The sequence below is a fragment of the Crinia signifera genome, chromosome 4 (genome assembly GCF_055691185.1).
Source record: "Crinia signifera chromosome 4, ASM5569118v1, whole genome shotgun sequence".
NCBI lineage: Eukaryota > Metazoa > Chordata > Amphibia > Anura > Myobatrachidae > Crinia > Crinia signifera.
In genome coordinates, this window is record NC_139220.1 from 223,612,387 (window position 1) to 223,639,827 (window position 27,441).

Consider the following 27,441-nt stretch of genomic DNA (forward strand, 5'->3'; position numbering starts at 1 on the left):
TATTTTGTATTGCCCCATTTAGCCAGCAATGACTTAGTGGTTCCAATTGAACCTATGGAAAGTGTTTAATTAATCAGTAAGGTACTTATGTAATATCTGGGCTCCCGTTTTTCTTATGAGACCACGTCCCCTTGCGGGGCTCGCTGCGCTCGCCACGCTTCGGGCACGGTGGCTCGCTGCGCTCGCCACACTATATAAAATCAACTCCATGCGTAGTTGGATAGTAGGGGTATGAAAAAATGGGGTGCATTTAACATGGGAGCCCAGATAGTACATAAGTACCATCAGTAATGACCAGAGGACTGGATTGTATTGTGCTCAGCTGCGAGTGTTTAAGGTGCGGGTGTACTAATTGGGTGATCCGAATGCCTAGCGCATGAACCATTGCCTTCCGAGAAGTGAAAGCTGCTTGTTTTCACCAAAGATTTCTGCCGTGTTGGTTCACTTGCACTCGGTGTCTGGTCCGAAAGCACGCCTACCACTGTTCGTGCACTCCCACGTCTACGCCCAGTTTCGCCCACTTTGAAACTGCGCCCTTATACACGCCCACATGACGCCCATATTACGCCCATATTTCCTGACAGTGTTCGGTGGACATTTTTAGACTGTATTGTTGAGAACAAGTGCGGAGACACAGCGTTGCACATGCACATTGAGTTGCTTGCGCAGTTAGCTAAAAGTCGCCATCCAAAAGAATTCGGAATGGACCGCCTCAAGCAGAATAAGGCCCATGATGAAGGCATCATTCCTACCTACATACTAATTTGTTGTTTATTAGATTTTTGTTTAAATGTTAAGTTCTATGGACTTTGAAAACCACATTATTTATAAGGTATACTAATAATCCATCAGGCTTTATACTGGCTATGGGTATAATCCATTTCTAAATCCAGAAAGTATGCTTTCTTATTAAATCAGGACTCTAGAATGCAAGTAAGATTAATTCTGTTCAATGGATTAGGTACTGTAATTGGCACTGCTGGGTTATTTCAGTAATTAGGTATGCTGATCTCCTGCTGATGCTGTTAATACACCCTATTTTCTTTTTTTTTTTCATTTGTTTTCACTATACAACATAGATGACCATCTGCGTAGAAAGTCTGTCATGTCATGTCGGTCACACAGTAGTGCTTCTCTTCAGTGTATAGATTAAATACATACTCCAGTGTCCAGTATATTATAGTGGAACCAGGCATTGGAAGATGTGAAAATTCCTTATGACTTGAATATTGTGTTATATATCAGGGCATATTATTAGATGATTATCATTTTATGTATAGGACCCACAAAATATCACCATATAATGATTCTATATTGATATATTATAAAGCTAATGCTGTGTACACACAATGAGATTTGACATTAGATTTGACTATATAGGCCTTGCCAACTTATCCACTCCCATCTCACCCTCCTCTACCACTCTCTCTCTAACCCAGCACATGCTGCTGTGTGCCGGGCTGCTGTGGGAGCACGGAGGCTGCTGTCAGTGGGCGAGATGTACTAAGCTTTGAAAATGATAAAATGGAGAGTGATAAATGACCAACTAATCAGCTCCTGATTGGCTGGTATGGTATCACTCTCCATTTTATCACTTATCAAGCTCAGTGCATCTGACCCACTGAGTGCAGCAGTCTCTTCTGCCTGCTAGGGGTTAGCGTACTCACTGATTGTTTCCCCTGCCCCTCCCACTCCTGAATTTGAGGGCTCCTCTTTTTCTTGGGATTGTTTTAAAAAGGTGGCGTGGCCAATCCACTGTGACAAGGTCACACCCTTGGTTTTACCAGGTACCGCCCAAGCTTTCTAAAGCACTGACAATGACAAAAATAAAATATTTTTGGAAAAGTATTATGTTCAGTTTGTTGTATGCATTGGTTATTAATAGTTAACATGGTTATATTTAAACAAGATCAATTCCTACATTTTTCAGTTCATGTATTCCACTGGTAGCTGGAACTAACAGCAAGAAGATGTAAGTAACCCAGAGAAAATGCCCTGTGGTGCTGAAGATGACTGTATATATTAATAGTTGACATTCAGTAGAATACAGATTATGCACTCGCAACGGTTACTGCAGTATTGTGGCTGTTTACAAAATGTGTTGTTTTAATAATTGTTTTGTTTTTTTGTGCCGTTGTGTAACACTGGGATTTTCTAGTTGCTAGTTGTGTTGGTTATTATTTGGTGTAGTTCTGTTCCTCAACATTTTTCTCTTTGTTCTTTGACCTTTTAATTACTGCCATGTGGACAGGGGTGTTAGGCTGATCATTTGAAATGTTTTTCTCATGTAATAGCTGGTTGGTAGTTTGTAACATCCTGAACTTAAAAAGAAGTTGGTGATTGACAAAACAAATGTGTATAAAGTTTTCCGATCTTTGAAACAATAGAACCTTGTGAACAGTTCAGCAAAATTCTGTGAAATGTAATGTCATTCAGTATTGCTGCTTTGTGCTCAAAAACACAGAAATATCTCACTTTGTATTCCTATAGATTTGATCTATTTTACTAGTTAAAAGCCTGTCAAAATGACTTACTGCACATGAATATATATTTAATTTTTTAGTTTTTTTTACACATAACAGCCAGCAGGGGGCTGAGAGCCGCTCATTAGATATTCATATATTAACTGCTCCCGCTCATTACATATGCCGAGCTGGAGAAATGCAGCTGCTCCCTACCCCAGTCCCCTGCCAGATCTCCCGGGGGGCAGCTTCTGCTGCCTGTGTCCCCGGGAGCCCTGCTTCTGCCCCACAGTGTCCAGCGCAGGCAGGGAGGCTTCCATCTCCCTGCCTGCCGCCGTTCCCCGGCTCGCCACAGGGGTTAAAATTCACTGTCAGGGGCAACGAGCCCCTGTGGCATTGAATACAGCGACAGGGAGGGCTGGCAGTGAATGCTCCAGCCCTCCGGAACACAGCGAATGTGCAGTGAATCCTAAACAGGATTCGCTGCACATTGCGATTATTCACATTGAATACTGCCCTCTGTGTTCACAGCTCCCTCTCTCCATATCCAGCAAGTTCAAATAGATCAGTGTCCCTGCCAAAATTGCTCTTACCTTCACAAAGGAGTAATTTGATTGAGAGGAGTCTAGTGATCAATGGCGGTACATCCGCCTCATAGAGGTGAGGAGTCATTAGCCTTACATAGATTGTGAGCTTGCAGCAGGGCCCTCCTACCTCCAAGTCTGTCTGTTGTTACCCAGTTTGTTTTATCACTGTCTACTATTGTAAAGCGCAATGGAATCTGCTGCACTATATAAGAAACTGTACATAAATGAATAACGGAACAACTATTGAATTGCGCCATTGGGTGTGCGGCTCTGACCTGTCATCCACAGGAGCAATCAATTGAATTCTCCCCCATAAAGCTTATGAACGTTTTGCTGAGCTTACCTTGATTTTTTTCGCTCTACGCATTTACTACGTGTGCAACTAGTTGCAATTGCATGCCAACTGAACGTATCCCCACTTGTGATTCATGGGGTGGACCTGGGATGTTGTGCTTGTGTATCATCATGTATGTTATAAGAAGGATGTTTTATATATTTTAAAAACTATTATTAGACATTAGTTATTTTATTAATACAGACAGGTTTTGGGAAGCACATACAATGCATCATATGTCTCCCTGCTGCTGCAGCCTCTAGCCAATCAACTTGTCATTCCTCTTGTTTACAAACTCCATTCAAAGGTGCATGTGTCCTACGGCTCCTAACCAAGCATTTGTGTTACGGCCCACAGACACAACAATATCGCTCACTTCCCTCCTCCTGAGCGATATTGTTTAAAATATTGCTTAGTGTGTATGCTCATTGTTATTAACGATGCTCCCTCTCCTGCATCGTTAATGCCCCTTCCCCCCTCCCCTATCTGCTGAACATGCAGGTCAATTTGGCTAAATAGACAAGGACCCACAAGTTCAGCATTGTTCATTAATATCGTTCAGTGTGTATGCTCAATATCGTTCACCCAGGAGTTCAGGGGGAAATGCTGCCGATATTGCACATAGAGCATATCGTCTAGTGTCCGCTAGTGTATATGGGCCTTAACATGTTATGTAACTTAATCAAACCGTGGACATGAGATGGAAACATAATAACAGTACAAAGTAAAAGGCAAGCAGTATCCTTTGAACTGTGTTACTGAAACTTCTGGAAAATCACCCCAGGCAGGAGTAATATGGAAGACAATAATTAACCATCTTGTTCAGTGCCTACACAGCAATTGAAGTATAGAATTAAGACATACAAGTAAATAATTTGAGATGTGTGCAGACCCTAATATTTTTGCCAAAACCACCCTCAGTGTTTTGCTTTGGTTTTGGTATTGGATTTCTTGAAAATTCATAAATAAATAGCTAAAAATCATGTCATTTCGGACCTATTTTGGTACGAACAGTAATATTAACATCAAAACTTTCATTTCTATGCAATTTTAAACCCACACTCTCTTTGTGTGAACTGAATTCACAAGATAGGGACTTACAAACAGTCCCTTAAATTTGTGCGTGTGCGGATTTCTAAATAACCAAATCTACAGAAATTATTCCAAAAATAAGCCGTTTGTCTCTGCTAGGTATTCTAGTCAAGTGGTTCTCTCCTGTGAGCAAACAGCACTGTGACAGGTGAAATTAGCTAATTTCCTATAGTGAATTGTAGGTAGGCATCGATTAACAGTGCACACTCACAATAAATGTAACATCTAGGGTGAGATTTAATAGGATGAGATATTCAGAAAGTGAGAGATTTGGGAAGAAATCTCCAGTTTTTTTAAAGCGACAACCATTTACACTGCAAAACCAGTTTGATTTTGAAGTGTAAATGATTGCCGCTTTAAGAAAACTGGAGATTTCTTCCCAAATCTCTCACTTTCTGAATATCTCATCCTATTAAATCTCACCCTACAACTCTTAAACACAATGGATAGTAATAAATATGGACGGCAAAGAGAAGTAACATTTGAGGAGCTTTGTAAACCACAAGCTGGTTTAGCATGTTGATGGAAGTGGAATTAAATATAAATCTATGAGGCCCATTTATAATGTATTATTTGTGGCCTGAAAACAGATGCTTTAAGGGGTTAGCCACAAATATAAGTACCTCCGTAATGTATCACGAAGGGGGCCACAGCAAGAGTCTCCGATCCCTGCTGCGATCCCTCCTGTACCAATATGGGGCAGCATCACATTGGCTACCGCCATTCTGGTCTACAGACGGCACTGCCGGCGGGGCAGTGCTAATCGCGCATGCGCAGATCCCCGGCACCTGGCTGAGCGCATTGCAGGTATGTGTTCCTTTGTGAGCCCTGTCCCTGCTTGTGCAAGAAGTTACATCCCCCGATAGGATTGCATATTATATGCAGATTACGCCCAGATCGCATTGTACATGCGGTCCTTGGCAAATTGGTCTCCTTAATTACAGGATTGAAAGTAAGGACAAAGAGCTCAATATTAAAGGTGCTTTCGCGCTTCAACGCTGTTTGAGATCTCAGAAAAGGCAGATTTCTTAAGTAGTGTACACACGGTGCGATTTACTTACTATTCAATTCTTGAGGCACTATGGACGGTGTAATGGTTAGCATTACTGTCTTACAGCACTGGGGTCATGGGTTCGATCCCCACCATGGCTCTAACTGTGCGGAGTTTGTATATTCTCCCCGTACTTGCGTGGTTTTCCTCCGGGTACTCCGGTTTCCTCCCACAATCCAAAAATATACTAATAGGTTAATTGGCTCCCAACAAATTAACCCTAGAATGTCTGTGTTTATGTGTACATGTGTAGGGAATATAGATTGTAAGTTCCACTGGGGCAGGGACTGATGTGAATGTTCAAATATTAATAAATAAATAATAATAAATAATCCTGATTCGATCCCGATTTAAATGGGATTGAATCACACAGTGCGGTATACACATGTGATTTGATTTTATAAAGTGCAGATCTGTTGCCTTCACAGTCTATTTTTCTATTTGATTTCGATTCCGCGGGATCGAATGGAAATCAAATTCGTTCAATTTCCGTTTGATTTTGTTTCGATTGCTTTTATAAGCATAATCAAATAATTGCTTTATGTATTTGTGTTATTAAATTGTTCTCATTAATGTTTTTTCTTGTTAGAAAACAATAAAATCAATTTGTATGAGCTGAGGGGATTTGTAATTGGAATGTTGAAAACAATATAGTAATTTCACTGTAAGACACAAGGAGCCAGATTCTCTATGCTTCAAAAGTGATAAAATGGAGAGTGATAAACCACCAGCCAATCAGCTCCTACCTGCCATGTTACAGACCAGGGCCGTAACTAGGGGGGGGGGCTAGGGGGTCACGCGCACTGGGCGCTGGAGGGTGGGGGCGCTAGTGTGAGGTGCCGGGGATGGGCAGCGGGGGTCCAGGGACTGGTGGGTTAACGCTGGCTCCTACCGGGGTCCTGGGGAGGGACAGCGGGGGTCCGGGGACTGGTGGGTTAACTCCGGCTCCTACTAGCGCTGCCGGGCAGTGGGCGGGAAGCAGGTTTTGAAAAGACTTGCCGGACGCTGATTGGCTGAATTCAGCCAATCAGCATCCGGCAAGTCTTTTCAAAGACATCGGCGGTTCCCGCCGCCAGGCAGATAGCGCTAGGAGACGGAGTGAGAGAAGGCTGCCGCTACACCAGTCCCTGGACCCCTGGACGCTGCCTACCCCCGCTGGCTGCACACAGGTATGTTTGCAGCGGGGGTCCAGGGACTGGTGTAGCAGCAGCTTTCACATACACAGCCGCTCGCTATTTGCCTGGCGGCGGGAAGCGCTGATGATTTTGAAAAGACTTGCCGGACGCTGATTGGTTGAATTCAGCCAATCAGCGTCCGGCAAGTCTTTTCAAAATCTGCTTCCCGCCCACCGCCCGGCAGCGATAGGAGCCGGAGTTAACCTTCTCCAGTCCTCGGACCCCCACTGCCTTTCCCCAAGGCAGTAATTTGGTGTTGTTTTTTTTTTTTTTTGGGGGGGGGGGGGGGGGCCACCAAGCGACTGCTGACCCGGGCGCCGAAACACCTAGTTTCGGCCCTGCACAGACTGTGTTTGAAAAAAGTCAGGCAGGAGCTGATTGGCTGGCTGTTTATCACTCTCCATTTTATCACTTTTGAAGCTTACAGAATCTGGCCCAGCGTGGTGATTTATTAAGCAGTGAAAAGAGTGGAGCAGTATACATCTAGGAAAGTTTCCCCTAACAACTAATCATCTTTGAGGAAGAATTCAAGAACAGTCTACAAAATGATAGGTAGATGCTGATTGGTTGCTATGGGCAACTTTTGCACTGGTCCACTTCTCCACTCTTTTAACTACTGGCCACTTATTAAGAACATATACCAGGTAGGTAGTTTTGTGTGAAACATTGTATTTAGTCATATATTAGTCTGTCTGGTTTATGGTTTACTGAACATATAACAAGAAAATTGCATCTGAGTAAATATTAGGGTTACCACCTCATCCCTTTAATTCCGGACACACATTAATTACACATGTTCTGTGGCTGGCTGACTTCAAGACTCCATTTCACCTGGTTTTAAACTGCCACAGAACCTGTGTAATTAATATGTGTCCGGAATTAAAGGGATGAGGTGGTAACCCTAGTAAATATAATTATTGTTTATTTGTGATGTGTAGCAAAACTCTGCAGTGCCACACAGGGGCCCTTATTATGGTTGACTCACAAGGCTGCCACATTCGCAGCCTTGTGAGTCCCCCAGACGCCACTCGCAGATATGACCGCCCCCTTATACGCCGGGTTAGCCCACATGACTGCGAATGGATGTTTAACATAAACATCCATTCGCAGCCTATGGGGAAACACCCACATCATTCGATGGTCACAGACCATCGAATGACGTGGAAGGTGCACGCATAGCTAATTGACTCTCAGGTCACTTCGATTTGCATACGCACCCGACAGGAACTGGGCGGGCAGCTGACATCCGGTGATGTCAGCTGCCCACCCCTGCACCCGCATCACTGGGCGATTTGCATGAGAACGCCCAGCATTTTCATGGGAACGCCCATGAAATGCTGGGCGTTCCCATGGGCCTGCCGCTCCCCCACACCCACAGTCTTGGGTGCATGTGCCCGGTAAACCCTCTGTTTGCCGCGGCTGCATGCAACCAGCGCATGCATATGCATATTTAGAAACGTTGCGCTCACATGTTTATTTACATGCGAGCGTGAGAACCAGAATAACACATAGAAATATACGTATATGAAAGGGTCCCTGCCCATTAGATCTTACAACAGAATGGAAGAGTACAGTGCAGGTACAATAACAGCTAGTGGACTGGAGAAGCTGGTATTACCCTAATGGACGAGTGTCAGCTGGGGGCAGGGTAGGCTATAGCTACGGAAAGGTTTGCTGAATAGAAAAGTTTATTGCCACCATTTGATGTCAGTAGTTTGGTTGCAATGTGGCAGAATGCTCAGGAGACTGAGGCTGCGACAGTCAATATCATGGACAGCTTGTGTAATTGCTGCGATCTGGATGCATCTTGCTATTGCTCACAGCTTTGCACTGGATAGAGGAAGCGCAGGTGCTATGAGCAGGATTACAGAAGGCTTGGGGTGGGGAGTATAACACAATGGCTTGTGTTGTTTTCGCCAGGTCATAAAGCCGAGAAGTACCTAGGAATTAAAAGAAAGGGGTGAACTTCTCATAAAAAGGCAATTACATTTATGGTGTTGTGCAGGGGGTTGTTTTCAGGAACAACACAACCCCCTGTACGACTTTGATGTGGGGCTTATTTTATGGCTCATTCGCCCCATCACTGCATTGCTTTTACAGTTTGGGTTTTAAATTGACATTAGCACTAACTTATAAGGTGCGGTAAACGCTTATTCTGTGACAAAGACACAATAATTCTGGAAATTACACTTCAGCTGGGGACTATGAAATCACAATTCTAAGAACAAACATGAAAGATCGATGAAAAAGACTAATTTAAAAAAAAGAATAGCGCAGCATTGCATATTGTGCCTGTATAGCTGTATATTATTCACAAACACTAATTACTGGTCTGTTAATCATCTAATTATGTTTAAATAGCATTTATAAAGAATACATAATGATTACCATATGACTTGGTAGAAGTCACTTTTCAAACATGAAAGAAACCATGCATAATAAGCTGTATACATTAATAGATACATTTGTTTTTTTTGTTAGATACATTTGTTATTCATTATTTGGAAGGGTTATTTAACATACCCCTGTTCTATTGATTTATCTCTTTTTATATTAAGGACCCCTTACACTTGTCCAACTTATTGTCCAAGTTGGACCTGATTGATTTGAGATTTATCCTATGTGCAGGAGGATCAATCTCTTGCAATCTCTTGGTTATACCCAATGTGCATTAGGATTGTGCATTGGGTCCTACACATCAGACACATCAGATTTTGTCAGACAGGCACATCAGATTTTGTCAGATAAATTGACCCAATCCACCTGAATTGGTTCACATCTGTCAAAATCACACAAGTGTAAGGGGCCGACAATGGTTCTCAACCTCGGTCTGACTCCTCAGGACCCCCCAACAGTTCACGTTTTCCAGGTCACCCTGCAGGTGCACAGGTGCACTCATTATTCACTGACATGTTTTAAAAGATCCACAGGTGGGGCTAATTACTTCACTTGTGATTCTGTGTGGAGACCTGGAAACCGTGAACTGTTTTAAGCCAATATCCTATTAGCCCTTATGGTATACAGCTCGCAAAAAAAGCTGTTATTTATTTTTGTGTTTTCTCATACTATTGTCCTGTGTGAAAACAAAATAAAGATTTTTGTCCGAAAATACATAGGGTCCATGAAAAACAGTGGATCTATGCATTTTTGCTGCACTGATCGTGGCTTTTAGGTGCATTTATCTGGGATTTGGTTTCACCTGCATGTCGGGGCTAATTGGACAGCAATGGCACACTAATTAACTGCAGCTGATATGGGGCCTACACACTTGGCGAATGCACCTACATTGCTCTGGGTGTAGGGGCCATAGTGATAGCGATGCGCAGCTCCGCTCGATGCTATCGCCCCGCAATTAAGAGCCAGCATGCTGGATAAAACCAGTTCATTACCCATCTGGGCCATTGTTCTCACCGGAGAACACTGGCCCAGACAGATCGCTCAGCAAACATCGCTGTGCAGCGTTGTGTGCTGAGCGGTCTTGCTGAGTGATCCTGAGCGATCTAAATTGTTCAGATCGCTCAGAAATATCTCCCCATGTGTAGGTTCCTATAGAATACCGGCCTTGATTATTGGAATGATATAGCATTTATTTTTGCTTAGGTAAGAATGATTTCCTTTCTTTAGTTCCTTATTTATTCGCAGACTACTTGCACGGTTATGGTTGTTTGGATTTGCTATAAGAAGGACAAAATATATTTTGAAATCTGAAAAGAAGTGAACATACTGTCTTATATTATTCTCTATGGCCATTTAGATCAATTGTCAAGTTGGAAAGCAGTTTGTAAAGTCAGTGTCAAGTAGGAATTGGAAGCTTTACAATCTTGTTTCTGCCTGAAGACAGGATTTAATTTGTTTCTTTATACATTGACAGGAATATCCATGGCTCGGGAAGCGTAGCAATGCCTATATGGAATAAAAACAACACATATGTGACATTTTAAAATTTCCTCATAGAAATAAAAAAAAAAAGGTCTTGCAATAGTGTGATTGTCAGTTACATTGGGATCTTAACATTATGGACTTTTCAACTTTCACCCCCAGGGTATTCTCTATTCTACATGATACACTAATTAGTATTTCTAACCATTCACAATTCCATCACTGTGAAGTCAGGATGCAACGTGTGTAGGTCAGATGATGCATCCAGAGCTGAACGAAGTCGGCATTTTCACAGTACAATCAATAAATCTTTTTAATCTGAATGCTGGTGGGAGTGAGCTTGTTATAAATCTTTGGACAGTGTTAATGAAGTTATCCAAACAAGCAGCAATAAAATAAATTCCATGCAGACATATTATGTGGTCAGTGAACACTTTATTATGTAATGAATATTACCATTGTGGTTTTGTTTCCATTGATTTAGGTCGAGCCTTGTACATTTACTGTGTGTTTTATATTTCAGGTATGTCTGCCTTTGAAGAGCAACCAGTTTCAATTGAGGTCCAAGAGGGAGGAGTGGCCAGATTCTCCTGCAAAATAACCGCAAACCCCCCGCCCATCATTACTTGGGAAGTAAACCACACATCTCTGCCTCTAGCCATGGACAGGTAAGTTGAATTTATGGAAATATATGTGACTATGGGGGATATTGAATCCAGTGTCACGACTGTCGTGCTCGCCCGACAGTCCCAGTCTTGTTCTTGGCCGGCTCAATGTCAGCTTGGCAGGCAGGATTCAATGTCCCGCTTGCCAAGCGTTGAAAAGGGGGTGTGGTCGCGAGATACGTCCGTAAATTGTGACGCCGGGAGCTCGACAATTCCTGGATGTTCTTCGTAGACAATCAGTCTGGCCCATTCTGCCGAGATCCCTCTTCAATTCTGTCAGGGAAGACAGCATTGAATAGGGCCCCGCCGCTATTTCCCCCATCGGGAATAGCGGGGGGGTGCACAGCTGTAGTCATTACTAACTGTCACATTTTTAAACATGCTGCATTCATTCCTACTATAGATCCACAGGTTGCCTCAGAAACATGAACTATATTGTGCCATTGTGGCCCTGTCTGCTGGTAATCACAGCATTGTGTAGCAGTGGTGGGGCCACAATGTTGTAATTTTTAGTGGATATTTTGCACATCTCTCACAGCAATGTTGACACTCAAAGGGTTAATGTTAATGGTGAACTCTCCAAAAACACACCAGTTACTTATTCTTGGAACCTATTACATAATCCCCTCAACCATTTATTAAAATGTGTTCTTACCTTCCATATTAAGGTTCAGTTATGTAGCATTGAACACAATCTTGTCCCTGTATGTCCATGCTCACTTATAGTCATGCTGCTGCTGATCAGCAGCCACCCTCCTTGTGAAAGGGGATAAAGTTGGGATGTTGGCTAGGGCAGAGTTAGAGATGGGGAGTGGGGTCAATGGAATGCAGGTTAAAGGTGATCAAAGGAGCACATGAAGAGGGGGTTAGAGGAATACATGGAGGGAGTAGCCAGAGACACACACATGGGGAGGAGGGTCAGAGATATGCTTTACAGAGGTCATAGGCAAATATGGCATAGGGAGACCCTAAGCACATATTGGGAGGTTGAAGACAGGCAATCATAGGAAGGGTAGATAAAGCCATACCATATATGGGGCGGGTGAGCAAGAACCATACTATATGTAGGGATCGGAGATCATAGGCATACATAAGAAGGTAGGGGACAGAAGCACTAGTGGTAAGTGGAGATCATAGGCACACTAAGGAAGGTGGCAAATGCATGTGTGGTAAGTGGAGTCAGAGGCACTTCTGGGAAAATCCTTTTGGCATCTATAAGGACAATTATGAAGGACAATTTCATTGTTACTGAGGACAATTATGAAGAGTTGATTTGGTGAGACCTGTGTAGACAAAGCTGTGGTGATATACATGGTCTCCAGTGCAGACAGAACGCTTATATCTATAGATTGTAAGCTTGCGAGCAGGGCCCTCCTACCTCCATGTTGGTTTGTATCTACCCAGTTTGTTTAATAACTGTTGTTTCCAATAGTAAAGCGCAACGGAATATGCTGCGCTATATAAGAAACTGTCAATAATAATATATGAGTATATGAGAGGGGTCCTGCTAGAGTTGCTGCTGATCACACTGATGATCCTTGCAGAATACTGCATCCCAGGCTGAAGTCTGCCTTTGACTATGGAGCAGATCGCAGGTGAGATGTGGTTTCCAGAGATGAGGCACAGTACAGGACAGAGGTAGAACTATGGGGGTATCTTTACATGATTGTTTAAGATGTAGAAAGATGTTGAGGGCTTCAGTGGTTAGTGTAAGTAGGAGATGTCGAGAGAGTGGACAAGTTTTCATAGCATCTTGGTCAAGAAAGTTCTCTATTCATTCTAAGGTAGAACCTTCATAATATCATATCATGTATATATTATTTTTCTGCTGTTATTTAAGGATAACTCTTCTACCAAAAGGAGTTCTGCAGATCTATGGTGTCACTAAGAAAGATGCTGGAAATTATCGATGCATAGCCACTACTACATCCAATAGACGGAAGAGTGCTGATGCCATGTTGGCTGTTGTGCCAGGTATTTGTTCCAACCACTCAGTAGTAGAGAACACATTTCCATCCTGTATATCTGATTTCACTAATAGCTTGTCTGCTAGTTGTCTGGATATGGAAGTTTTATGTGAAGTCATATAGAAATTTTCCAATCATAGAAGGTAGAATTTTACATTGACTACAGTAGCTTAGCTTCCATTATGAACCACTGTTAGGTATGAAAATATGCTGCTAGAAAAGGATAGCCATTATGACCTTGGGCCTAATTCAGAGATGTGCACAGATCACACAGCCTCTGTGCGATTATATTCTAAAGTCGCAGGAGGCGTCTTGTGCAAACAGATGCCTCCTGATAGCTTTTTGAATCTGTTGCTGTGCCCATTGACACGCCCACATTTTCTCCAATGCCGCCTCAAAACCCTAGCATCAAGTCAATCATGCTGCAGCATTTGGGGCACAGTGAGCACCAATGCAGGCCCGATCTGACATTGCGCAGTGCATCTTCTGTGCATTCGAGATGTATGGAAATATCGGATTTGTTTACATCTCTGAACTATGCCCTTTGATTGGAAAAATATGTGATACTCGGAAATATGGTTCCTAATTCTCTTTTCTCTGTGCTCTCCAAGTCACACAGATGAAGTCATTCCAGAAACCTGTTATCATAGCAGCTCCCCAGAATACAACTACCTCCCTGCACAAGTCAGTTACCCTGGAGTGTTTGGCTACAGGGAACCCTAAACCTATAGTGTCTTGGAGCAGGCTAGGTAAGAGTTAATTTTACCACGTATAATACTCTGTGAGAACCTCAGATTACAGTATACTGTATACCAAGAATATGATTCGTTACTGCTATTTAGTTATAGACTATAGCAATACAGCAGAAAAAAAATCAAAACAATACTTTGTGTCTTAGACCAAAAACCAATTGATGTCTTCAACACACGAGTCCTGGGAAATGGAAATCTTGTTATATCTGATGTGAAACTACAGCATTCTGGGGTCTACATATGCAGAGCGTCCACCCAAGGAACTCGCAACTTCACTGTGGCAATGGCTAACGTCGTAGTGTTGGGTAAGAGCAATGCTAGGAACTGTGTGCTGCATGGTTTTATAGAGAGAACCAGCACTGACAAGTTATATTTGCACAGGAAATAGTATGATAAATGTGATAAATGATACATCTATACCTATATAATGGCGTCACTTAGACACTGGTCTCATGTGTTGTGCGCATCCCTGCTTTATTTGTTGCAGTCAGAGAGGCCAAGATATGCTTAAAGATACATCTGGAGCAAAATTGAGATGCTGTGCATTTGCACATTTGGCATACATATTTGGAGCTTCTTGCATCTTGCACATGTGACCCTAGGGAAAATATATGAAGCAGTGAAAAGAATAGGGGAGAATTGTGTCAGTGGGGAGGTAACCCATGGCAGTAACAGCTGCTACATATAATTGTATAGAATTGTTACCTCAAAGCTTACTTCCCAACTTTGTAAAACTTTGTGACTCCCGGTAATGGGCATGGAGTATTCAAAGGGGGGCGTGGCTTCAGGAGGATGATGCTCTTGTGAGCCACACCTACCGATTACACCATTTTTGGGGCATGGCCATTGCTTTGTGAGCTGCTGGCCAAGCCCCAGTCCCTCTACAATATTCCCTGCTGTTCTGCTGAGTGACAGGGGATTTCCAATTGCCCTCCACAACCCCCCCGAGACACTGTTAGTGGCGGGTGGGAAGCGGTACCCTCCCCAAAAAACGTGACAGTCCTTCGAAAATAGGACAGCTGGGAGGTAAGCTATGTATGTATGTATGTATATATATATATATATATATATATATATATACACACAAATAAGGATCATACTTCTAATACTTAATAAGCTTTGTCTTATCTCTGTTTTACCGTCTGTCCTATAGCGCCTCCATCATTTATTGAGCGTCCTGAAACCTTGACAAGGCCACGTGCAGGAACAGCTCGTTTTGTATGTCAGGCTGAAGGGATCCCAACTCCAAAAATCTCCTGGCTCAAGAATGGTAGAAAGATACATTCTAATGGAAGAATAAAAATGTACAACAGGTAAAAACAAAAACCCAGCAAGCCTACCCCTGTAGGCACACACTGTGGTTACAGTCTATGTGAAATGTGTCTTGTGATTTTTGTGAAGGGTTTGCAAACTGTCTCTCTATTTCTCTACACTAGTAAACTGGTAATTAATCAGATCATCCCTGAAGATGATGCAATATATCAATGCATGGCAGAAAATAGTCGGGGATCTGTCCTGTCTCGGGCAAGGCTGATAGTAGTGATGTCTGAGGACAGACCCAGTGCTCCACGTCACCTCCGAGCCGAGACAATGTCCAGTTCAGCTATTATACTGTCGTGGGAAAGGCCCCTCTACAACTCGGAAAAAGTAATTGCTTATTCTGTGCATTACATGAAGGCGGAAGGTAAGAATAAGTGAAATGCAGTGTGTTTGTGAAAGCCTATAGATTTCTGACATCTGCAAGTGGCTCTTCCTATAAGATTTCCCCTTCCGGAGCCACTCCAGTACTTTAGTTTTAATTTAGGAATGCACAATTAGGTTGTGTAATGTGTGTATGTATTTAATCAGCTGTATTATTCGTCTGTGCTTGGTTTACTGCTGCTAGCTTATTATTGTCACTTTATTCTGTTAAAACCAGTAAACCAAACACAAAAAATGACAAAAGGGACTATGTTCCTAATAGTCTCTTATCTACGTGAATGGCTGGTTGTTAAGATAAAAGAAAACATCCTTTGTAACTTTGCCTAATCAACTTGTGCATCATCATGTTTCCTGTGACGATGAATGAAATCTAATATATAAAAAGTATGTGAAAAAAGGAGATGCCGTTCAAAAAAATCCAACAGGTGTCCTTTAAAAAGGACAAGATCTTGCATTTAAATTAATGGGTTAGTGTGCTGGGCAAACGAAAGGTCGGAAGAGAGTACATGAGTGTATTAATTCCTTGTTAGCAATTGGAAGCTCTACAAAGGGCATAGTGATTATGTTTGTAGGCTGGTCTCACCCTCTATTATGGTCATTTCATCCGTCCCCTGCATGAGGCCCAGTGGCTCATTCACTCCAAGAACAAGGCCTTTTAATTTGAGCTTAAGGACCTTGTTTAGCAGGTCAAAAATCGTGCCACGACATTCCTAATTAACAAACCATCAACGGCTCTGTTGTGAGGGGCCGGTAATCTTGTCTAATTAAAATGCTTTTTAGTCAATGCAGAAATGTGGGAAAGCTTTGTAGGGGAATTTGGTCCTGGGTTTTGTTTATAAATTTAATAGTAATGGGTGGTGGGGGAGTTTTGATTAAGTTGACATGCATTTGGTGTGAAATGGTCTTGAACCAACATCCTTCAACAACCTTATTCCGCCTACTTGCTCTTATGTTTAGGAATTAAGACACAACAAAGGGAATCACGGCAAAGTAACCCTCTGCATATTTCAATATGAATTGCTGAAATTTTTCCTAAGCTCATTAAGACACAACACATTTATAGAGAGCATTCTCTTCAGTGCGGCCGCCTTAATCTTATCCAACCGCTTTAATAGATTTCAACTTTATAATCGCTTCTTCTACAATACAGCTTTTTGTGCAGTTGTTGTTTCCTATGAAATGGCTTGTTCTTGAATGGCCCGGCTCAGAAAACGTGGTTTGTTTTTCCCAACATTTAATCACACAGATTTAAGATGAAGGCATTATAAGTAGTTAAACGCTAAATCCATTAAGTGATTGTTTTTGTTTTGTTTCTTTAATGAAGCAGTTGTGGCTAGTTGAGGTAAATAAACTGATTGTTACTTTTAATGGGCTCAATTGAATTTAATTTCCAAATTGAATATAGCAGGAGAGAACTTTCCAACACATTGGGGAACATTTAGTAAGAGGGGAGTTCTATTGAAGATGGGATGTTGCTACAGACAACCAATCAGATTATATTTATTATCTTCTAGAAGCTGCTAAATAAATACATATTTTGATTGGCTGCTATGGGAAACATGCCATCTTCAGCAGAACTCCCATCTTAGTAAATTTACCCCATAATAATAATGTTGAATTTTGGAAAAAGCTGAAATTTTGGTTGTTGTACATGTATGTAAATACTAGATTTGGGGTAATTAAGAAAGACCTGTTGATACAAAATATGTCTCCTTGGATTATTAAAAGCTGTAGTATAATTCTACTCTACTTTCACTCTTGACTTTTTGTTTATAGGGAAATTATATTTAAGGTGCATACACACTGGGTGATTTTGTCCAGCGGTATGCATAGCAATGATGTGAAAATTGCTGGCCTGAATATCGCTCAGTGCATACACACTGAGCGATCATTCCCCTTGCCATTTCAGGATTACTATGGAAAGCCATCCACCCCGTTGCTCATCTGCTGGTTATACCAGCAGTAGAGCGGTGGCCACCGGCAATGATGCGGGAGCACGCATCAGCGGTCACTGCTTTTTACACACTTGGCGGCCACCGCTTTTGAGCTGAAAGCAGCTCAAACTACAAAACTGAGCTGCTTTTGGCTCAAAATCGCCCAATGTATGTGGGCTTTTAGAGTAATCAGCCATTTTCAGATCTGTCCAGAGATGTTCAATCACATTCAAGTCTGTGCTCTGGCTGGGCCACTCAAGGACATTCACAGAGTTGTGCCGAAGCCACTCCTTTGATATCTTGGCTCTGTGCTTAGAGTCGTTGTCCTGCTGAAAGTTGAACCGTAGTCCCAGTCTGCGGTCAAGAGCGCTCTGTAGCAGTTTTTCATCCAGGATGTCTCTGTACATTGCTGCATTCATATTTCCCTCTATCCCGACTAGTCTCCCAGTTCCTGCTGATGAAAAACATCCCCACAGCATGATGCTGTCACCACCATGCTTCACTGAAGGGAGGGTATTCGCCTGGTGATGAGCGGTGCCTGGTTTCCCCCAAACATACCGCCTGGCATTCACGCCAAAGATTTCAATCTTTCTCTCATCAGAACAGAAAATTTTGTTTCTCATGGTCTGAGAGTCCTTCAGGTACATTTTGGCAAACTGCAGGCAAGCAGGCTGCCATTTGCTTTTTACTAAGGAATGGGTTCTGTCTGGCCACTCTAGCATACAAGCCTGATTGGTGGATTGCTGCATAGATAGTTCTTCTCTCTCCACAGAGGAATGCTCTGTCAGAGTAACTATTGGGTTCTTGGTCATCTCTCTGACTAAGGCCCTTCTCCCCTGATTGTTCAGTATAGATGGCCGGCCAGCTCTTGAAAGAGTCCAGGTGGTTCAGAACTTCTTTCATTTATGGATGATGGAGGCCACTATGCTCACTGGGACTTTGAAAGCAGCAAATATTTTTCTGTACCCTTCCCCAGATTTGTGCCTTGCGACAATGCTGTCTCTGACATGCACTGACAAGTGTGGGACCGTATATGTGTGTGTTTTTCCAGATCCTTTCCAATGAACTGTATTTACCACGGACTCCAATTAAGCCGTAGGAACATCTCAAGGATGATCAATGGAAACAGAATGCACTTGAGCTCAATTTTGAGCTTCATGGCAAATGCTGTGGATAGTTATGTAAATGTGATTTCTTAGTTTTTATTTTTAATACATTTGCAAAAATCTCCCCCAAAACTTTTTTTTCACATAATTATGGGGTATTGTGGGTAGAATGTTGATGGAAAAAATTAATTAATTAATTTATCCCAGTTTGGAATAAGGCTTTAACATAACAGAACATAAAAAAGTGAAGCATTGTGAATACTTTCCGGATGCACTGTATAAGGGGGCAAAATGGCGCATGCACTGTGTCATACAGCACTTCATTGGCTATGATATTTCTCTCGTGCTTACTGCTAAATGGGCAATGTACATGTCACTTTTCAAGTTTCCTTACGGTGTCCAGTATATTAATATTTGTGATATAAGCCTCAGTGATATGCCATTGATCTGTTGATCTATATAATTCTGTTTTATCATAGGAATGTTAGGAAAATAAGGTATAAATAATTCACAAGACTGATTGTAGCCAATAAAATTATAATGGTCTGTTTTTTTTATACTGTATGCCACATTCCAGTTCACAATTATCCAAAGCTCATAATTATAATCCATGGTGCTATGTATGAGATCACACTGTTTATTGTTCTTTTTTTATTTAGGTATAAATAATGAGGAATATCAAGTGGTTATAGGAAATGACACAAATCATTACATTATTGATGACTTGGAACCCGCCAGCAATTATACATTTTATATTGTAGCCTATATGCCAATAGGTGCAAGCCAGATGTCTGATCATATAACACAGAACACACTGGAGGACGGTAAGAGCATGCACTCACTGTCTTTCCTCTACAAACTTCTGAAAATCATTTTAAGATATTGTGTCAATGGTGTTAAATGTAAATGATAAAGATACACAAAGAGAACACATGCTGGATATTTTGGCTATTGTGGTAAAAGGTTTTCTTCTATGAATGAATGGCAAAGGTTTGTAACTTGCAAATATATTGTTATATGGTAAAATGATTTTAATTATTACATTTAATCTTTTTCCAGTTCCATTACGAGCCCCAGAAATCAGTCTAACAAGCCGCAGCCCCACCGATGTTCTCATCTCATGGCTTCCCATCCAGCCCAAGTTCCGTCGAGGAAAGATTATCCTGTACCGGCTATCATTTAGAATGAGCACTGAGAGCTCCATCCAAGTTCTTGAACTTCCAGGCACAACCCACGAGTATTTCTTAGAGGGCCTGAAACCAGATAGTGTCTACCTGGTTCGTATTGCAGCCGCAACAAATGTGGGGTGGGGAGAATCGTCAGTCTGGACATCTCACAGGACACCCAAAGTCAGCAGCATTAGAGGTGAGTGCAGTGGTGGAACTTGTCGGTTGTGGGCCCAGGTGCGAAAATATAATCTGGGCCCCACTCCTCCTCTCTAACCCAAGTTCACAAAATGCAAAACGGCAGTGGGTGACAATGAGAGGCACGGGAGGCAGAGTTTCAACAGGGAAAAACAGTGTGTGACAGAAAGAGGGTGGCAGGAGCAGCAGTGGGCCCCTTTGTCTTCAGGGGCCCCTGGGCACTGCACGTGCTGCACCAATGGTAGTTCCACCTCTGGGTGAGTGTTGTGGCATGCATACCAACAAGGGTGCTGTGTTCAGAAGCTGCATTGTGCCTCTTTAGAACATGTTAATATGTTTGATACAGGCTTTTAACCCCTTCCCGACATTTGACGTATATATACGTCATGGCCGGGATGTACTTCCCGACACATGACGTATATATACGTCATGACTTTAAACTGTCCCCGCGTCTATAGACGCGGGGACAGAGGGACGATGTCTTCTGTCCCTGACAGCAGACATGTCCCTGCATGCCCAGGGGGGGCTGCGATGCCGCCCCCCCGTCGGCGATCGCTGTGATTGGCTGTTCAGTGTGAACAGCCATTCACAGCGTTTTCCTGTGTTACCGGCGAATCAGACGCTCGGTAACACAGGTGTCAATCACCGCCGGGCGTCAGGGGGCATGAGGGGGTCATCGGTGACGACGACACCTCACCCCACCTGCCCCCAAGGCTGTGATTGGTCCGTGGGACCCACGGACCAATCACAGCCAAGGCGCGTGATTTAAACTAACGGTGACTGCACTGCAGACGCCATTCCGGTCTGGAATTGCGTGCAGAGCGGTCACCGTGCCAATCTGTCGTGATACATACCTGATCCTTGCCTGAAACTTACCTGATCACTGCTGGTAGCGTGCTGCCAGCAGCTGGATACTTCCTGGATCTTGTGACTTCTGTGTGTGCTGCTGCAGCAGTGTCATAGAGTCACAGATCGTGAGAGATAGGGACAGATAGTGACAGAGAGTGATAGAGAGTGATAGAGAGTGATAGAGAGTGCTATATTTTGTGTCTGCTGCACCCCCTTTTGTGCTGATCACTATATCTGAGGTGATCAGCAACTTTTTGGGGGTGCAGAGGTTTTTTTTTTATATATATACCTGTCAGTTGCAGCAAAGGTTGTGCTGCCTGTGCAACTGACTGCTGCCCCCCCCCCCGCCCCCTGCTGCCCCCCCTTTTGTGCTGATTGTGCTGATTAATTAACTGATCAGCAACTTTTTGGGGGTCCAGGGTTTTTTTTTTTTATATATATACCTGTCAGTTGCACCAAAGGTTGTGCTGCGTGTGCAACTGACTGCTGCCCCCCCTGCTGCCCCCCCTTTTGTGCTGGTCAGTTTTAATTAATTAATCAGCAACTTTTTGGGGGTCCAGGGTTTTTTTTTTATATATATACCCTGTCATATATACCCTGTCAGGTTGTGTGTCTGCTGCCCCTCACTGCTAATCAGTGGTGCATCACTGCATCACTGATCTGCAGTTTTTTTTTTTTTGGAGAGTGCAGTGGGGTTTTGTTTTTACACCCACGTTGCTTGTGTGGGTGTCCTGTGGCCGCTGAGCGCTGATCAGTGACGTACAATCACTGAACAGCATTTTTGGCACAGGGTTGATATTTTTTTTTCTGCAGTTTTTTTAAATTGTTTTTTTTTTTGGAGAGTGCTGTGGAAATTTTTTTTAAATTATTTTTACACCCACGTTGCTTTTGTGGGTGTCCTGTGGCCGCTGATCAGTGACGTACAATCACTGAACAGCATTTTTGGCACAGGTTGATATCATTTTTTTTCTGCAGTTTTTTTTAAATTGTTTTTTTTTTGTTTTTACACCCACGCTGTTTTTGTGGGTGTCCTGTTGCCTTTGAGCGCTGTTCAGTGACGGACGTTACTGACCAACATCTGTGCTAAATTTTTGGCGCAGGACCTTTTTTTTTTTTTTTTTTTAACCCCTTCAATTTTTTTTTTTTTTATTGGGATCAAATTCCTGTATAAAGTATTTTTTTTTTCTGCACTACATACACACTACACACTACATACCCCCCGTGTTGAAATAAAGTTTGTACCCCCCCTACACTATACACGTGTTGAAACATTACACTTACAGAAACACAAAAATAAAAATGGCATCCCAAATGTCATCCCAAATGTCATCCCAGTCATCCAGAAGAATGTATTCAGCGGAGGAGGCATATGCCATGCTTGCCTCTGACTCTGACACAGCCAGTGATGCAAGCGGGGAATTTGAAGGATTCGCCTTAAGCTCCTCTTCCTCCTCTGCTGATGAGGGACCCCCTCAAAGACGCCCCCGTAGAGCAGCTGAGACCCCCCCCCCCAAATGATTGATCCCGTATGGACCCCACCACCAGACAATTTTGAGCCCCAGGTTCCTGAGTTTTTGGCCATCCCAGGAATCCAATTTGATTCAGCAGGTCTCAGAGAAATTGACTTTTTCAAATTATTTTTCTCTGATGATTTTATAAATTTAATGGTGGACCAAAGTAATTTATATGCCCAGCAGTTTATTGCTCAAAACCCCACGTCATCATTTGCTAGGTGGACCCCTGTAGATGCAGTAGAGATGATGACGTTTTGGGGTCTGGTGTTACATATGGGCATAGTAAAAAAGCCAGAAATTAGGCAATATTGGAGTACAGATGTTCTGTACAGCACCCCATTTTACCGTATGGCCATGACTCGGGCATGTTTTGAGATAATCCTTAAATTTTTACATTACACCGATAATACACTGTGCCCACCCAGAGATGATCCCACCTTTGACCGGCTATTCAAAGTCAGGCCGGTCATTGATCATTTCAGTGCCAAATTTGCAGAGATGTACATCCCTGAAAAATTTATTTGTATTGACGAGTCCCTTATACATTTTAAAGGAAGGGTTAAATTCCGCCAGTACCTTCCCAGTAAGAGGGCAAGGTATGGCATAAAAATGTATAAGCTGTGTGAAAGCACCTCAGGGTACACCCACAGGTTTAGGGTATATGAAGGGAAGGATTCAAGAATTGAACCGCCAGAATGCCCCCCCTCCCTCGTAGGTGTTAGTGGAAAAATTGTCTGGGATTTAGTGCACCCCTTCCTGGATAAAGGTTATCACCTCTATGTGGATAACTTTTACACTAGCATCCCCCTGTTTAAGGCCCTTGGTTCAAGAGGTACAGCAGCTTGCGGTACTGTGCATAAGAACCAAAGAGGCCTCCCAAAAACGCACATTGCCCAAGTAATGAGAAGGGGTGAAAGCAGGGGAATATGCACCGAAAATATGTTGTTGGTCAAATATAAGGACAAGAGGGATGTCCTTATACTGACAACAATTCATGGAGACAGTACCACCTCCATCCCTGTACGAGGTACCAGTACCCACACCTCAAAACCTAATTGTATCCTAGATTACAATAGGTACATGGGCGGAGTGGATCTTTCAGATCAGGTACTGAAGCCGTACAGTGCCCTGCGGAAAACAAAAATCTGGTACAAGAAGCTGGCCGTGTATATCATCCAGATGGCACTGTATAACGCTTACGTGCTATTCCGTTCTACCAGCCAGAGGGGGACATTTATGCACTTTCAAGAGGAAGTCATAAAGGGCCTAATATTTGGGAACCAGCAGGCAGAGGGCCCCAGTACTTCTAGTACTGGCCCCCATATTGTACCAGGGCAGCATTTTCCTAACGAAATCCCCTCCACTGCAAGAAAGGGCAGGACACAAAAAAGGTGCAAAGTTTGCTATAAAAAGGGAATAAGAAAGGAAACTATTTTCCACTGTGAAACTTGCCCCGACAAACCCGGCCTATGTATAAAGGAGTGTTTTAAAATATACCACACATCTATGGATTATTAGGTTCATCATTTCACCGTGCTTCGGGGGTCTTGCTAATGCCACATAGCACCCACCATTCATTCCACCAGAATCTGAGCTGCAAAATCCAAAAATCACTCCTTCCCTTCTGAGTCCTGCCATGCACCCAACTGGTATTTTTTGGTCACATATGAGGCATTGCCATACTCGGGAGAAATTGGGGCACAGATTTTGGGGTGCTTTTTCTCCTTCATACCTTCTGAAAATGAAAAATTTTGAGCCAGAACTGCATTTTTGTGTAAAAAAATGTAATTTTTCATTTTCACTGCCCAGTTGTATCAAAATTGGTGAAACCCCTGGGGGTTTGAAATGTACACTATACCCCTAGATGAATTCCCTGAGGGGTGTAGTTTGCAAAATGGGGTCACTTGTGGGGGGGTTCCACTGTATTGGTGCTTGGGGGGTCTTGCTAATGCGACATAGCACCCACCAACATTCCACCAGAATCTGAGCTGCAAAATCCAAAAATCACTCCTTCCCTTCTGAGTCCTGCCATGCACCCAAATGGTATTTTTTGGTCACATGTGAGGCATTGCCGTGCTCGGGAGAAATTGGGGCACAGATTTTGGGGTGCTTTGTCTCCTTCATTCCTTGTAAAAATGAAAAATTTTGAGCCAGAACTGCATTTTTGTGTAAAAAATGTAATTTTTCATTTGCACAGCCCAGTTGTATCAAAATTGGTGAAACCCCTGGGGGTTTGAAATGTACACTATACCCCTAGATGAATTCCCTGAGGGGTGTAGTTTGCAAAATGGGGTCACTTGTGGGGGGGTTCCACTGTATTGGTGCTTGGGGGGTCTTGCTAATGCGACATAGCACCCACCAACATTCCACCAGAATCTGAGCTGCAAAATCCAAAAATCACTCCTTCCCTTCTGAGTCTTGCCATGCACCCAAATGGTATTATTTGGTCACATGTGAGGCATTGCCGTACTCGGGAGAAATTGGGGCACAGATTTTGGGGTGCTTTTTCTCCTTCATACCTTCTGAAAATGAAAAATTTTGAGCCAGAACTGCATTTTTGTGTAAAAAAATGTAATTTTTCATTTTCACTGCCCAGTTGTATCAAAATTGGTGAAACCCCTGGGGGTTTGAAATGTACACTATACCCCTAGATGAATTCCCTGAGGGGTGTAGTTTGCAAAATGGGGTCACTTGTGGGGGGCTTCCACTGTATTGGTGCTTTGGGGGTCTTGCTAATGCGAGATAGCACCCACCAACATTCCACCAGAATCTGTGCTGCAAAATCCAAAAATCACTCCTTCCCTTCTGAGTCCTGCCATGCACCCAAATGGTATTTTTTGGTCACATGTGAGACATTGCCGTACTCGGGAGAAATTGGGGCACAGATTTTGGGGTGCTTTTTCGGTACTTGTGAGTTATCTGGGCGTCCGATTTTTTGATTGTATGCCTTAAGTTAAGGCATACAATCAGATGCGATGCGATATCGCATCGCATCGCATCGCATGCGATCATCGGATGCGATGACCCGATTTTTCCATAGGAATCAATGTTAAAATGATTCCTATGGAAAAAGGGGTCCTTTTCATACCCCTACTATCCAAGTGGGCATGGAGTTGGATATAAACCTGTGGCGAGCGTAGCGAGCCACCGAGCCCGAAGCGTGGCGAGCGAAGCGAGCCCCGCGAGGGGACGGTATTCCGTGTCCCCTCGCGGGGCTCGCTACGCTCGCCACGCTTCGGGCTCGGTGGCTCGCTACGCTCGCCACAGGTTTATATCCAACTCCATGCCCACTTGGATAGTAGGGGTATGAAAAGGACCCTTTTTCCCATTGAATTCCATGTTAAAATGGACTCAGTCCATTTTAACATTGATTCCTATGGAAAAATCGGGTCATCGCATCGCATCGCATCGCATCCGATGGTCGCATGCGATGCGATGCGATGTCCCGATCCGACCCGATTTACAAATCGGACGCCCGGATAACTCACAAGTACCGCTTTTTCTCCTTCATTCCTTCTGAAAATGAAAAATTTTGAGCCAGAACTGCATTTTTGTGTAAAAAAATGTAATTTTTCATTTTCACTGCCCAGTTGTATCAAAATTGGTGAAACCCCTGGGGGTTTGAAATGTACACTATACCCCTAGATGAATTCCCTGAGGGGTGTAGTTTGCATAATGGGGTCACTTGTGGGGGGGTTCCACTGTATTGGTGCTTGGGGGGTCTTGCTAATGCGACATAGCACCCACCAACATTCCACCAGAATCTGAGCTGCAAAATCCAAAAATCACTCCTTCCCTTCTGAGTCCTGCCATGCACCCAAATGGTATTTTTTGGTCACATGTGAGGCATTGCCGTACTCGGGAGAAATTGGGGCACAGATTTTGGGGTGCTTTGTCTCCTTCATTCCTTGTGAAAATGAAAAATTTTGAGCCAGAACTGCATTTTTGTGTAAAAAATTTAATTTTTCATTTTCACTGCCCAGTTGTACCACAATTGGGGAAACCCCTGGGGATTTGAAATGTACACTATACCCCTAGATGAATTCCCTGAGGGGTGTAGTTTGCAAAATGGGGTCACTTGTGGGGGGGTTCCTAAATTTTAGCATCTTATGGTGCCTAGAAACCTACATGGTGCCTAAAAAATAATCTCATAAAAAGGAGGCTCCAAAATCAAGTAGGTGCTCCTTCTATTATGAAGCCTGTGGTTTGGTCAACGTGCACACTAGGGCCACATATAGGATATTTATGAAAACAAAAGAATTGGGGGAATCAATTTTTAGTCACATTTCTCTAGTAAAATCTACTGTGTTCCTTAGAAAAATGTATTAAAATTGCAAATCTGCAAAAAAAATGAAATTTTGAAATTTCACCTACACTTTCCTGTGAAACACCTAAAGGGTTAACAAACTTCCAAAATGCTGTTTTGAATACTGTGAGGGGTGCAGTTTTTGAAATGGCATCATTTATGGGGGTGTCTCACATACAAGTCCCTCAAAGTCACATCAGAACTGAACTGGTCCCTAAAAAAATCAGTGTTTGAAATTTTCTTGAAAATTTGAGAATTTGCTATTCATATTGTAAGCCTCCTAGTGTCCAAAAAAATTAAAAGGAAGTTGTAATAATGATGGAAACATAAAGTAGACATATGGTCTATGTTAGTTATTAACTATTTTGAGTGGTATGATTATTTGTCTCACAAGCAGAAAATTTAACATTTTGTAAATTGCTAAATTTTCCAATTTTTTATGACATTTTGGTATTTTTCACAAAAAAACACAGACTGTATCGACCCAAATTTACCACTAATTTGAAGTACAATGTGTCACGAGAAAACAATCTCAAAATCACTGGGATAAGTAAAAGCAAAAAAAAGTTATCCCCACTTAAGTGATACATGTCAGATTTGAAAAAAAGGGCTCTGTCAGGAAGGCAAAAACTGGCTGTGTCAGGAAGGGGTTAATGTTATGTAACTGCTAATCCTTCTTTGCTTCAGAATGTATTTACCTTAT

General features: G+C 42.7%; 1 protein-coding gene across 1 annotated transcript in view; it reads left to right on the plus strand.

Moving 5' to 3' along the window:
* Nucleotides 1-27,441, plus strand: part of PRTG (protogenin) — a 128,891-nt gene that overhangs the window by 24,395 nt on the left and 77,055 nt on the right. Inside the window, exons 3-10 of the mRNA XM_083183864.1 lie at nt 11,104-11,248; nt 13,086-13,219; nt 13,824-13,961; nt 14,111-14,269; nt 15,118-15,277; nt 15,401-15,648; nt 19,365-19,529; nt 19,765-20,070. Of these exons, the coding sequence (XP_083039990.1) occupies nt 11,104-11,248; nt 13,086-13,219; nt 13,824-13,961; nt 14,111-14,269; nt 15,118-15,277; nt 15,401-15,648; nt 19,365-19,529; nt 19,765-20,070 (1,455 nt within the window). The remainder of the gene's footprint in view (nt 1-11,103; nt 11,249-13,085; nt 13,220-13,823; nt 13,962-14,110; nt 14,270-15,117; nt 15,278-15,400; nt 15,649-19,364; nt 19,530-19,764; nt 20,071-27,441) is intronic.